General features: G+C 39.1%; 1 protein-coding gene across 2 annotated transcripts in view; it reads left to right on the top strand.

Moving 5' to 3' along the window:
* The window catches only part of ARFGEF1 (ARF guanine nucleotide exchange factor 1), a 93,050-nt gene extending 78,838 nt beyond the window's left edge, over positions 1 to 14,212 (top strand). For both annotated transcript variants that reach the window (XM_084510220.1, XM_084510221.1), the window contains exons 30-39: positions 326 to 455; positions 1,414 to 1,549; positions 1,637 to 1,775; positions 6,417 to 6,486; positions 9,274 to 9,403; positions 9,893 to 10,032; positions 10,386 to 10,554; positions 11,153 to 11,291; positions 12,215 to 12,332; positions 12,765 to 14,212. In XM_084510220.1, coding sequence (XP_084366346.1) covers positions 326 to 455; positions 1,414 to 1,549; positions 1,637 to 1,775; positions 6,417 to 6,486; positions 9,274 to 9,403; positions 9,893 to 10,032; positions 10,386 to 10,554; positions 11,153 to 11,291; positions 12,215 to 12,332; positions 12,765 to 12,929 — 1,336 coding nt within the window. In that variant the 3' untranslated portion in view covers positions 12,930 to 14,212. The remainder of the gene's footprint in view (positions 1 to 325; positions 456 to 1,413; positions 1,550 to 1,636; positions 1,776 to 6,416; positions 6,487 to 9,273; positions 9,404 to 9,892; positions 10,033 to 10,385; positions 10,555 to 11,152; positions 11,292 to 12,214; positions 12,333 to 12,764) is intronic.
* Positions 14,213 to 14,663: the final 451 nt, after the last annotated feature.

Below are 14,663 nucleotides of genomic sequence, written 5' to 3'. Positions count from 1 at the left end.
CTTCGTTCTGATGCTGAATATGTATTGCTTTTCTAGAAATACTTGTTCCTTTGCTTTTGTGGTCTTTGCAAAGACATTGTATTCCTCTTTGAGATGACCACAGTTCTCAAAAGTATTTTCTTGCTGTTTCCTGTTAAAGTATGTTTTAAACAAACTGATTTTATAGTTAGTGTATTAGTGTGACTGAAGCACACATTTGGCAGATCAAAATGTAACATTTTTTACAATATCTGAGTTTGCTCTTGCTGTTGCAGCTTTTGACATATTTGGTCTAGCACGCATCTTTTTATAACTCTTCTTAAATGTTGTTCTCTGTTCATTTTAGGGGTTTAACAGTAATGTTTGAGATAATGAAGACATACGGCCATACTTACGAAAAGCACTGGTGGCAAGATTTATTTCGTATTGTCTTTAGGATATTTGACAACATGAAACTGCCAGAACAGCAGACTGAGGTGAGAAAAAAATTGAAGAGAATTTACATGAGATGAGTAGTTATGGTAGAAAACCTGATGGGTAATATAGTTTATCAACTAATGAAGGGCAGCCCTCAAAACTTGAAAGGTTGACCTGTGATTCTAGTTGCCTCTCATTACCATTCTGTCAGATGTATTGTCATCTCACTTTTTTTAAGCCATGTGTCAAAGTAGCAGTGGTTCACAGTACAAGAATAGTGTAAAATGCAACATACCTAGGGTTTGTAAGAAGTGCAACATGTGATGTCTTGAATCTGATACACACAACAGTTAATGGCAACAAGCTCAATGGATGAGGCTATTAATCAGGAGTGAAGTCACAATTAGAAGTGAATTCTGCTAGACCAAAACTTCTTGATGACTAGGAAAAAAAAACAAAAACAAAAAACATTGTACTTTCACTGCACCTTTTGACCCTGAAAGTAGGTACTGTCCTGACAAGAAAGTGAAACAGAAATGGCTGAACTAGATGTAAATTATTAGTATTAGAAGTTTGATCAAAATCGGCAACTGATTAGAAGTCCGTATTGGACTACTTATAGAAGCACAAGTTTCACTTCCTAAATTTTTATTCTCTGAAAAATATATAGAATATACACAAAAAGCTTAGCTTGGTGTTAAACTATTGAGCTAGGGTGGGTACTAAGTTTGATTTCAATCTGTGTCTTATACGAGGGTAACTATTTGTCAGTCTTGCAGCCTGGTCTCTGAGGATAGTTGTTTGTCTGCTTCCACTTTTTTTTAAACCTGCTAGTTAGCGAAGTGAAATTAGAGAACCCTTTAAATTTGGGGGGGTTGAGATAGAAAGGAATGGCATGTCACTATAAAGCAATTAAAATTGTATAAATATATGTATCTATATACCTGCAGGGAGGTGTATCCTGAAGAGGTTGCACCTTAAACCAAGTTACTACTTATTTTTTCCCTTCCTTTCTAGAAAGCTGAATGGATGACGACTACTTGCAACCATGCACTTTATGCAATATGTGATGTATTCACGCAGTATTTAGAAGTGCTTAGTGATGTTCTTTTGGATGATATATTCTCACAGCTGTACTGGTGTGTGCAGCAAGGTAGGACTGTACCAAATTATGTTAAACAATGCTGACATTTTATTACGTTGAATGCAAATAAACAAGTGAACTGTTTTTCTTTTCCAGACAATGAACAACTAGCACGGTCTGGTACAAACTGTTTGGAGAATGTTGTCATCCTCAATGGTGAAAAGTTTACCCTAGAAATCTGGGATAAAACTTGCACTTGCATGCTGGATATTTTCAAAACTACAATCCCTCATGCGTAAGAGGACTCTTAATACTTACACTTTGTAAAATAGTTTAGCTAGATGACTGTTACTGATTTCAAACTGATATCTAATAGGTGAGGTGAACAAAAAACTGTTCTGAATAGAAGCAGTCTGTTTCAGAATATAATCATAAATTATGTGCTAGATACTGTTAGCTGATAGATATATTTTTTCTGTTGTACAAGATAAACTGTTAAAAACTAGAAACACCTTATTGGACCTGTGGTATCTCTAGCTTTATTCAATTTTAAAATGGTCGCTGTTTTGAGAAGTGTACTATCTGCTTTTTTGGTCATTGTCTTTTTAATAGAAGAACGCCAGTTATAGGCAGAATTTGCAATTTGTAATTACATGTCTGTTTTTTTCCACAGTCACCACTGAGGTGAAACACTACTTATTTTCAAATCTGATCGTCTTAATGTTAAACTACTACATTAGTGCTTGTTCTTTGCCTGTGAGCTAGTTCATAGCATTTACTTCCAGGTATCACCTAGTTCAGGCCTGAAGAAACTGGAATCAAAAGGGAATCTTCTCCATGCCAGGCATTCCTTAATTTCAATATTATGTATCAGATAGCACTGTAAGAGAGCTTCATTCATATTTAAAACATAATTTAATCCCTATGTTACCTCACCTGCTTTTCTACATGAGTAGTTATGAATTAATTGCATCCAGGAAAGTAATACCAAATTGCTAGCTCCCTTATGTTAGAGCTTTTTTTGTGTGTGCATTTTGATAACTGCCAAAGGTAAAATTGGAAACCAAATCTCTAGGTGTAGAAGTCTGATTAAATTAGCCCTAGCTTACTATAACCTGTACTTGAAAAGCAGAATGTTTTCTAGCAGAGCACCAGCTTTTTTTCCCACATAAGATCAAAACTTACACTACGGAGTATTCTTATAGTTGAATACTAGGAACCCTTTTAGAGCAGCATTCGGGATATCTTAAGCTTTAGACACATTTAAAATGTTCTTGTTCCCTTTAGCTATATGATGTGTTTTGGAAAATGTGCATTATTCCCTTTGATATTTATGGCATTTCTGCTTTTCTGGCGAGTTATTTTTCCTAGGAGGGTATCTGACTCCTTTGATAAATTTCTGTTATTTATTTTCCATCTTTTTAAATCTTTCTAGGCCTTCTTTAACTTCATTATTTCACGTTATATTTCTGGGAGATTTAACTTTTGCAGGGTAAAGTAAATCATACTTGGATTTTCTCTGCATAGTATTCCCCTGAGCATATGTAATCAGTCTCATTTTCCATGGTGAAGGTATGCTTGCTCTTTTCCAAACACTTGTTGGGTGACAGAAAACTACTCAAAACAGTCTCTTGCCTTTACCATGTTTTATTAAAGCTGAAGCTTTGATGAAGCAGAAGCTTTCATGTGGGCAAGAAAAAATACGATAATAATATGTAGGTATCTTATTCTTATTTTTAATGGAGACTTTTGTACTGGTTTTTTGTTTGTTTGTTTGTTTGTTTTCCTGAGCCCTAGGAGAATACTTCTTTCTCCTTCTGTACAGCTCCTTTTCTCTTTCTCTTTATGGGATTTGGTTCTTTTCCTGTTAATCCTGCTTTGGCTTGCATTTCAAATTTGTATTTTTTTAGTCCCTGTATAAGCCATCTTTTTTTGCAGTAGAGCTTTTCCTGCCCTCCATGCCTTAATTTTTCTTCTTAATAACAAAGTTTTAGTACCCAGCTTGTTGTGGAGCTTGTCTCAGGGAAAAAGGCAGATACTCCTTTTACCTACTGTGTCTGGAAGTGACACAATAGTTACATTGAAATAAAGGCAGAGATAAGTTGCACAGAGGTATATATGACAGCTTTATGAGTGAGTGCTTTGTTGATAATAGTCTTGTAATAGTAAGATGCTATGAATCCTTGGAGTGCTAAGTATCTTCTGGGACAGTTTTTTTATTAATCTCATCAGGTACGATTGCATTTATTCTGCTAGCATTCATATAAAACATCTTCCACATATTTGTGTAACATGCTTCTCTGATTTAAGGGTTGTTTTATTGGCTGTAGGAGTTCTTAGTTGCAGTAGTAGATTCTGCTGGGTTTTGGCAAGTTACGTTTTTGCAAAGAGAAAGATGGTAGTGTGATAATACTATTTCCTTGTTTGAAAATGTGTTAAAGTATTTACTCAACTACCACATTCAGCAAGGATTACTTAAGAGAAAAGCCCAGCAGTATGCCTGCCAAGCTTACACAAACTCACTGAGGTGTTAATAGCTGCTGATACTGTCAGAGAATCAGAGAATAGTTGAGGTTGGAAGGGACCTCTGGAGGTCATCTGGTCCAACCCATTGATCAAGGTGGGCCAGCCACCCAGAGCAGGTTGCCCAGGACCATGTCGAGGCAGCTTTTGAGTATCTCCAAGGAGGGAGACTCCACAACCTCTCTGGGCAACCTGTGCCAGTGCTCAGTAACCCACACAGTGAAGCGCTTCCTGGTGTTCAGAAGAAACCTCCTGTGTTCCTCTTTGTGCCTGTCACGTCTTCTCCTGTCAGGGGCCACCACTGAACAGAGCCTGGGTCCATCCTCATGGCACCCTCCCTCAGCTTCTCCAGGCAGAGCAGTCCCAGTGTCAGCCTCTCCTCCCAGGAGAGGTGCCCCAGTCCCTTCACGTCTTTGAGGCCCTCTGCTGGCCTCTCTCCAGTAGCTCCATGTCTCTCTGTACTGGGGAGCCCAGACCTGGACACAGTTCTCCAGGTGTGGCCTCCCCAGTGCTGAGCAGAGGGGAGGAACCACCTCCCTTGACCTGCTGACAGGACTTGGCCTGACACAGCCCAGACTACCTGTGTGGCACGGACCCACCACCACCTGGTGTTCAGCTTGGTGCCACCAGGACCCCCAGGGCCTTCTCTTTGCAGCCGGGTGGCTGGGGCCATTCCTCCCCACGTGCGGGACTTTGCACTTCTCCTTGTGTTCCTTCATGAGGCTCTCGTTGGCCCATTTGTCCCGGCTGGTGGGGTTCCTCTGGATGGCAGCACGTCCTCTGGCATATCCACCTCTCCCCCAGTTTGTGTCATCAGCAGCCTTGCTGAGGGCATGCTCTGCCCCCTCATGCAGAGCACTGATGAGGGTGTTGAACAGGAGCAGACCTGATTGTCCTGGTTTCAGGACACTGATCCATCCCCCTGGGGTATGCTGCTGGGGGTATGCTGCCTGCAAGCAGGCTTTGTGCTGCTTATGGCCACCCGGTGGGCCTTGCTGTTCAGCCAGGTTTCAGTGCACCTCACTGTCTGCTCATCCAGCCCAAACTTCAACAGCTGATTTTAACAGTTTCTTGTTTTACTTCAGTTCTGTTCATAACTTCTTCTTTTTTAATGAAATATTTTGAAGCTTCATGAGAGAAAGTCTTGGCTTGCTGGCACTAAGAAAGCCAGGCTGAATGCCCTCTTGTTCTGGGAAGGTGGTTCCCTGCACAAACTGTGATGATCTCACTCAATATTTCAATACATGCCTTGGGCAGGTGGAAGTTTAAATCAAATATAATTTATTTGGGGCTATAAAGTCTTAACCTCTGATCCAGAATAATCCGCAAGTTGTGTCCTGGTAGCTTTCAAGAATCAGCTCAGTTTTTTGCTCTACATTTGCTCTACTCTATTTGTGGACTTGCTACATGCCTCTAGATTTTTAGCTTTTCATTTTCTCATGTTCGTCTTATTTTAGTTCTGTGGAGATCAGTGACGTGTTAGGATAAGTTAGGATCCTTTATATAGTGGGAAAGATCTCATGAAATGCAGGCACAAGTGTCCATGAAGCATTGCTTCACACAGATAGAGGCCTTATTTCATAAATGCCTGCTAAATAGTGTGAGATCTTAACAATGACAAATAACTTTACTTTTTAGCAATAAATATATTGTAACAAGCAAGGATGTGACCACTTAGGTTATTTAATCTGATTTTGTTCAATTCTTGGCAGACACAGACAGCCTCAATAAATTACAATTAATACAAAAATTTTTAGTGCTTAAGGCAATGAGCCTCAAGACAGCAACAGGCTATAGGAAAAGAGCAGGAAAGATCAGAAATACTGTCAGTGTCCTGGTCCCTCCAAAGACCAATGAACTTGACCAATGAAGTGGACACGTTGAATTTTAAGAAATGTTTGCTTTTAAGTGGAAATCAAACCACAATGCTGGAATATATCCCAAATAAAGAATGGCAGTGTCTCCACAACATACTGATTTGGCCTGGGGTAGGTTTATTCCTGATTCCAGTGCAAGCTTATGGCAGTATGAGGGAACAAGGCCCGCTAACGAGACTAGAGTTGATGGTATTCTGCCTAGAGCCAAATCTCTAGTATTTCGATGAAAAATTAATTCACCTCCACAGAATTCAGCTGTCTATCAAAGGCAACTGGCAGAAATGTTTACTTCCAAAACCACAATACTTACATTTTTCAGTACCTGTGAGAGACCAAAAAATATATATTTTACTGCTAAAAAATAGTAATTATTTTTTTAATTTATAGAAGTATCTATATTCACCTCTAACTTTGGCTTGCTTCCTTTAAAAAACAAACAAACCACCCTGTTAAGTAGCCTGTTACAGTGTCAGTGCTGATTATTATTTTACACTTACTAGTTTTTATTTATTTATTACTGTTTTTCTGTTTTCAAGGCTTCTGACTTGGAAACCAGTCAGTGGGGATTTTGGCCCTGTATCTCCTTCTGATGCAAAAGAAAAACTGGTAAGCTGCTTAATAAATACTTTAAAAGCTTGCAAGAGTTCAGTACCAATGTGTTGTGATATAGAGTAAGTGGAAAGCATACTTAGTTGAAACCCACCTTTTAGTTTTTATTTAGTTGGGGATGTTTTTCCTGTTAAAGCTCTGCTTAATTATTAAAATTGGCAAGGAATTGAGAAGCAGAAGGCTGTCTTGGTTTGCAGAGTCCAAAGTAGACTTCTGAGTGTTGACTATAGGTTATTACCTGCATATGTTTTGGGTTATGTCTTATGTCTGGCAGGTCTTCATCATAGGTAGTACTGCAATACCATAAGGTTTGGGTTGTTTTCTGGTTTAGGGGCTGTTTTCTGATTTGTTTTGTTAAATATTCTATTTGATATATTAGCATGATGAGAAAATGCTGCCAGAATCAGACGGACTTTTTCCCCCAGAATTTTCTATGGTAGTAAAAACTCTAACATCAGTGTTTAAAACAGAAAATACATAGATCCATCAAAATGCATAGAACCATCAGATTTCTTAGCACTTATTGAATAAACTGATAGAAAGTTTAGATTTGTCTGTAAGTGATAGTCCTGTACCTGCATCAGCTACCACTGATGACAAATAACGTAGCTTTTGGATATTCTCACGAATAGTTGCCTAATGTTCCTGTACATCCTCACATGTCTCTGTGATGCATGTCTCTCTCAGGCAAGCCACTTACTTTCTTTCCCCAGCATACAAAAAATGGTAGTGGAGATGATGTCTGTGAAGCTCCTTGAGACTTATGGGTGAAAGTTCTGTATAGATTAATAAAACATTTGAGGATAGGGTCCTGAAACAGTTCTACTAGGAGAGACTAACTCTCTCCATTATAATTTAACTGCAACAGGATGTAAATGTTTAATACTCATTGTACAAGTATCTTACATCAGCGTAACTTGTTACATCTTCACTTGCTCATATGTAGTGGTTTAATGTATAAAACATTTGATCTAAATGTTGACTAAGTTTTTGATCCATTTATATCAAATATAATAGCACACAAACATGGCAAACATTAAGTGTCTTAATCTTGAATAAATTGAAATATCCTTTCTCTTTCAAATAGTTTAGCATTATTGTTTTCAAAGCATCCTTTGTCATCAGTGTAAAAAGACACTTTACAGCTTTACTTCAAAAGTAACAGAAGTTGTAGAATAGTGTTAATGGAGATTATTTTGGATGCTTTCTTTTGGTAAGAGAATTTTTGAAGGCTGTAGGTGTTTTCATCTTGTTTTTCTTCCAATTAGTACAATCACAGAATCACAGAATTTCTAGGTAGGAAGAGACCTCAAGATCATCGAGTCCAACCTCTGACCTAACGCTAACAGTCCCCACTAAACCATATCCCTAAGCTCTACATCTAAACGTCTTTTGAAGACTTCCAGGGATGGTGACTCCACCACTTCCCTGGGCAGCCTGTTCCAGTGCCTCACAACCCTTTCAGTGAAGAAGTTCTTTCTAACATCTAACCTAAAACTCCCCTGGCTCAACTTAAGCCCATTCCCCCTCGTCCTGTCACCAGGCACGTGGGAGAACAGGCCAACCCCCACCTCGCTACAGCCTCCCTTGAGGTACCTAAAAAGAGCGATAAGGTCGCCCCTGAGCCTCCTCTTCTCCAGGCTGAACAAGCCCAGCTCCCTCAGCCGCTCCTCGTAGGACTTGTTCTCCAGGCCCCTCACCAGCTTTGTCGCCCTTCTCTGCACCCGCTCAAGCACCTCGATGTCCTTCTTGTAGCGAGGGGCCCAAAACTGAACACAGTACTCGAGGTGCGGCCTCACCAGAGCTGAGTACAGGGGGACGATCACCTCCCTAGCCCTGCTGGTCACACTGTTCCTGATACAAGCCAGGATGCCGTTGGCCTTCTTGGCCACCTGAGCACACTGCTGGCTCATATTCAGCCGACTATCCACCATCACTCCCAGGTCCTTCTCTGCCTGGCAGCTCTCCAACCATTCCTCTCCCAGCCTGTAGCTGTGCTTGGGGTTATTGCGCCCCAGGTACAGGACCCGGCACTTGGCCTTGTTGAACTTCATGCAGTTGACCTCAGCCCATCGGTGCAGCCTATCCAGATCCTCCTGCAGAGCTTTCCTACCCTCAAGCAGATCGACACACGCACCTAACTTGGTGTCATCTGCGAACTTACTGAGGGTGCACTCGATGCCCTCGTCCAGATCATCGATGAAGATATTAAAGAGGACCAGCCCCAGCACCGAGCCCTGGGGGACGCCACTAGTGACTGGCCTCCAACTGGCCTTGACTCCATTCACCACGACTCTTTGGGCCCGGCTATCCAGCCAGTTTCTAACCCAACGAAGCGTGCACCAGTCCAAGCCAAGAGCAGCCAAAATACCTAATAATATTTGAGCCTATGCATAGACGTAATATCCATTAAAAGTATATTTATGCTTAATGACCAAGGTTTTAATCTTTATTTATTTATTTATTGGTATTAGAAGATACATCCTTATAGGAACAGCATGCCTAGATTGTCTTGCTAACAATGCAACTCCAGCGGCATTTATGGAAGAAATGCCTTTAGAAATACTGGGTTATTGAAAGGGACAGTAATTGCTATATGTTTTATTATTAATTACAATAATTATATTTCCCTCTTCCAATTAATGCTTTCCAAAATGAAAACAATGGATGTTATAGTTGATACTAGTACCTTCTGTTGAGAGAAAAATGTTTATAAAAATGATTAGCTCACAAGAGTTAATTTGTACTCACTGTGTAAGTAAATGTTTGGGGGTTTCTTTTTAGGATACTATCTCTCAGAAGTCTGTAGATATTCATGATTCTATTCAGCCAAGATCTTCTGATGGACGTCCACTTCAGCCCAGTGCAGTGTCCACAGCAGGGGAAGAAATGAGTAAAGCCAGGCCAGCAGCAAGTGCGTATTTCTTAGTGGTTTGGTATTTTGTATCTGTTGAGTACTATTTACCAACGTCTGTATCTTCAGTTGTAGCCCCAACTGTAATTTAAGAAACAAGGCATGGAGAAAATTATATCGATTACATTTTTGACTCTGTGTAGAATGATAGAATTCCTTACCATTGGTAAGAATTTCTTACCATTGCAGTGATACTAACAATAAGGTCACTGATTTTGGTGATTTTTGTGTAATATTTGTCCAGTATATGGCAGGTGACTTCAAAGTTTGGAAATAATTATTTAAAACCTGCCAGTTGATAACATGGTGATCAGCCCTGTTTTCAGAAAAGTAATGTAGATGGGTGGATTCTAGACCTGTTTTTTGAACATGCTTGAAGTTGAGCTATTTTAGCGGTAAAGTTAAGAATGGCTTTAACAAAAGAAAAAGTACAGAAGTGTTTTAAGATAAGAAGCAATTTATCTTTTTTATTTTATTTTTTTTTTTAAGAATTTCCAGAACAGAAGCTATTTGCTGCTCTTTTGATCAAGTGTGTTGTACAGCTGGAACTCATTCAGACTATCGACAATATTGTGTTCTTCCCAGCAACTAGCAAAAAAGAGGATGCAGAGAATCTAGCAGCAGCACAAGTAAGTAGAATTTACTGGTGTCTCTAACAGCTTTTCTGTAGTGGATAAGTTTTCATAAACTCCTGTAACATCTTCGAATTTACAGTTTTTAGAAGTGCTAGAGAACTTTCAGCAAACTGTTGAGATCTTTTACAACTTGTGTTATATTGGATTTGCTATGCTGATGCAGCATGCTGTGGAGGTTTAAACATTTATTGTTCATAGATTTCAGTAACTGGTCTGTGGATACAACTTAGTACAGTTTTAAGTTTAAATACAGGTACAGATGAAAACAGGGTGGGATGAATTTATCAAAGAGCTTGATGAAGACATTTTTTAATTGTGACTTGAAATCTCTCTTTTGTTTTTAATAGAGAGATGCAGTAGACTTTGATGTCCATGTGGATACACAAGATCAAGGGATGTATCGTTTCCTAACATCACAGCAGCTTTTCAAACTTCTCGATTGTCTGCTGGAATCTCACAGATTTGCTAAAGCATTTAATTCAAACAACGAACAAAGAACCGCTCTCTGGAAAGCAGGTGAGTCAGTCTCTTTGGAGAAATATTTTTGCAAGAACATTTTACTGTGCTTTGAATTCACCCCAAAAATAGGTCAAAAATTGCTGTGATGCTGAAATGTAATATTCAAAATGAGGCTGTAAATTTATAACCTTAGAAATCCCTAAGGAGAGGAGACCTCATCTGTACAGGTGCAAATACCTTTTTAATTTCTTAAAATTTAAGGTTTCGCTGCATTACTTTTCAGCGTATACAACTGCTGAACTGATCGCTCACTGTAGCTGTGAGTCCTGTGTTTGCAAGCTGCAGGTACAAAACCCCCCAACCATTTCAGGAGGGTTGTTGTACTTACAAGTGTACGCTTGAAATATATGGTGTTTTCCAAAATAGATCTAAAATAGAATCTCTGTAGCCTGTGGTTTAATCTATTCCTTGCACCAAAGTTAGCTGTGTTAATATAGAAATATATGAAATATATAAATACATAATAATAATATATAAAACATGAAGGTGGTTCTTCTAACTATATGCAGACCATACTCAGGAGAGGTAGGACACAGTTAGGAAACATGGAAGATGAAAATAAAAAATCTAAATGGATTCTTTTTAATTTCTGTAGGTTTCAAAGGCAAATCAAAGCCTAATCTTCTGAAACAGGAGACGAGTAGTCTTGCCTGTGGGCTGCGCATTCTGTTCCGTATGTACATGGATGAAAGCCGTACCAGCGCATGGGAAGAAGTCCAGCAAAGACTACTAAAGTAAGGGCCACATAGCTGAACCTGTTTGTATTATCTCTGGTTTATAAAATAATGTGTTTTTTGTTGTTGTTTGTTTTTTTAACTCTTGTTTGCAGTAAACTTGCTAGAGCTAACACTATATGGTGGTGGTCGCAGCTAATATTAAGAGCTTTTATGTTGTATGGAGGGTGCCTGCAGCTACTAATGTTGTCTCTGCTTTTTGTCCTTTTTGTATCTTACACCTTTTGCGTGAGAGAAAAAGGTTTTATCACAGTCTTTTTTTTTTTTTATAGCGTGTGGGTACTTGAGAGATTGTTGTAAAAGGTTGCTGTTCTTTAAAAAGAAAAAAAAAAACAACATCACTTAAACCTTGCTGTCTGATTTTTTTCCTTTTAGTAAACCTCGGCAATTTTAGGGAACTGATGCTGTTTGTTTTCATCTGTAGAACTGAACACTGGCCTTCAGGAGCCTGTGGGCACACAAGCTTTTGGCTTGTTGATTTTTCATGAGTTTGAATACTAAGGTTCATCTGAATGTTTTTAGTTTACAAAGTCCTTCAAGCAATTGTTGGGATAACAGAGGGCTTGAAACCATGGTGGTAACACAATGGAAGTATTTTAAGGTTTATAGACCAAGGAGCAAAGCTGAAAAACTACCTAATTACATCAGCATGAGCTTAATTTTTAAAGTCTACATATCATTTTGTCACATGCATTTAAATACTCCTCATTAAGTGTACTGCAAACAGTGAGGTCCTAAGACTTCGGTTTTCAGTTGAGCAAAATCACCGTATTTTATCAATAGTCAGGCTTGCAGTACTTTTCATAAAATGATGCTGCTGCACACCAGTGCTCTAGACTGGTGTAGTTAAAATGCCAAAGCTCTCTCTGGAGTAGAGCTCAAAATAAAATGTTACTTACTAGTTTTTTGTCTTTTCTCTCCAGTGTCTGCAGTGAGGCTCTGAGTTACTTTCTCACTCTTACATCAGAAAGTCATCGGGAAGCCTGGACTAATCTGCTACTGCTATTTTTGACTAAAGTCCTGAAGATAAGTGATGAAAGGGTAAGTAACTTTGGAATTCAGGTAATAAGTAGCTCGAGACCGGTTCATCACACACAGTCACATACTTGTAAAGTTCCTGCTGCTCTATAGGCAGTGTTTGTTGTGGGAATCTACATTTGCATTGCAACAGCACTTGATGGTTACCAGTGAGGGGGGCAACTACAACAAAAAAAACGTAACTGATAAGGAAAAAATTCCTCCTTTGCAGAACGAGGATTTGTAGGGATCTGTGTGTAGCTAGTGCGATCTGTCAAAATGCTTCACAGCCGTCTTATTCTAGCACTGCCAGCTTCAGTTATAACCGTGTTTCTGCTTGTCATTGTGGCTTTCTCACCTCGACTTGGGAGGGTATTTAAAATTCTTCACTTTGAACGGGGCTTCTGAAGTGTATTGATGCATCAGAATAACTTCTTCTGTCTGTTTTCTCCTCAGTTCAAGGCTCATGCATCGTTCTACTATCCCCTGTTGTGTGAAATTATGCAGTTTGATCTTATTCCTGAACTTCGAGCTGTTCTGCGAAGGTTTTTTCTGCGGATTGGTGTGGTTTTTCAGATATCCCAACCCCCAGAACAAGAGTCTGCAATAAGCAAGCAGTAGCAGAGAGTGACTGGGTATTGCTCTGTTTAGAAGTTTGTACTCCTCAGCTAAATAAAAGGACCAGGTAGCTGAGCCGTTCTGTCTGGGTATCCATAACAATGGTTTCTTTGTCTGGCAGTGTGTATCCGAGGATTAATGGTACAGATGCTTACAACTGTAATTAAGGCTTGCAACACTCCAGTCCCTTTATTTCCTGATGGATTATCTCTATCGGTTTCTCTTACCTGGCTCATGCTGAGCGTAGAGCCGGTTTTTAGCACAGTCCTCTCGTCAGCACGGGCTGCAATATCCTTTACTGTCCTAGACAGCAGTATAGCAACAGATGTTTATGGAGGGTGTGAAAGGAAAATGTACCCAAAGAACTATATATGTAAAGGTTTGAGCTTCTGCAAGAAGTACAACTCAGGAGAGCTGTATTTTGAAGGATAAAATGTTTATAGTGAAAAGAAAATGGAGATTATTGTTCATGGTAAAAGATATTTAGCAACTATGTCTGATATTCTTATTCTAAGATTTTTGCACACTCAGGCTGTCTGAGACATTGGTAATCATCCTTCTGTGAAAAATGTACAGAGATGCAGGTCTGTAATATAAACTCTCTAACACTATACAGTTCTTCCTGAATTGTTTTATTTCTGTATTATTGATTTGCTGAAAACCCATAACACTTTATTGTTTACCAAATGCACTAGAAGTTTGGGTTTCTTTTTTGGGGTTGTGATTTTCTTTGTTTTTGTTTTTGTTTCATTGTAGCCCAGCAGTTAGTGTTGCTGACTTTTGTCAAGAACAGAGGTAGAAATATCACGACTGACATAACTACCTGTAATATACTTGTTTTAGGGCTTTTCAATATAATGAGCCATTGAAATGATGATCCTTCAAGGACTGGAACTTGAATCACTGCAAACAAGTCTAGGTTGTGTCTGCTGTCACATGTTTTTTGTTTGATGTAGATTTCACTCTTATGTACAGAATTTAATGTTGAATATATTCAAGTAACAAATCTGGCATGGTTTGGGGATGGTTAAATTTATTGGCAATGTATTCATACTGTGAATTGTGCTCTGATGGTTAAAAGACAAGATTGTCAAGCATTCTGTATTACAATGGATGTAGAAATTTTTTTCAGATGGACAAAATGTATATGGTACAGATATGTAAAGTTTTCTATGTAAAAAAAATTCTGTACAACTTTCTGTACAATATTTGGTTCTCATCTGGCATATTCTAATCAGGTTATAGGTCAATAAAGTTTTTGAACTCTTTCATCAGTGCAATCAAAACCAGGCTAACCCACAGCACTTGTTTTATAGCTTCCTGTGCTTTTCATGCTTCCAAGGACAAAACCCCAGCCATTGGGGGTGTTTTGGTTTGTAAGTAAGAGTGGAATTGGGTTGTTCTTCAGCAAGTTCTTATATGGAGACTGAGAAGGTAGATGAGGGAGCCTGACCTCAGCGTGGGATGAACCTGTCTCTCCCTGCTGAACTGAGAGAGGAGGGAAATGTAGCACGTTGCAGCAGGCTCTGAAAGCAAGCATAAGCAGCTCAGTGGAATAGCTCTGGAGGAGCCAGTGAAGGGAATTAAAAGGTATGACCTGTGAGTAGTTCTTCCCTCATAATGTTAATTGGGGTGGAGCAAAAGCAAATTGAATTTCTTGGTCTTGGAGAACTGAGGTGAGTTTAATTAATTTTAATTGAACAGTCTGTCCTAGTGGGCTGTTTTTTAAATTATTTT

This window comes from Aythya ferina (assembly GCF_964211825.1).
Source record: "Aythya ferina genome assembly, chromosome: 2".
Classification (NCBI taxonomy): Eukaryota; Metazoa; Chordata; class Aves; order Anseriformes; family Anatidae; genus Aythya; species Aythya ferina.
Note: the sequence above shows the minus strand (reverse complement) of the source record. Positions and strands in the feature narration are given on the sequence as shown.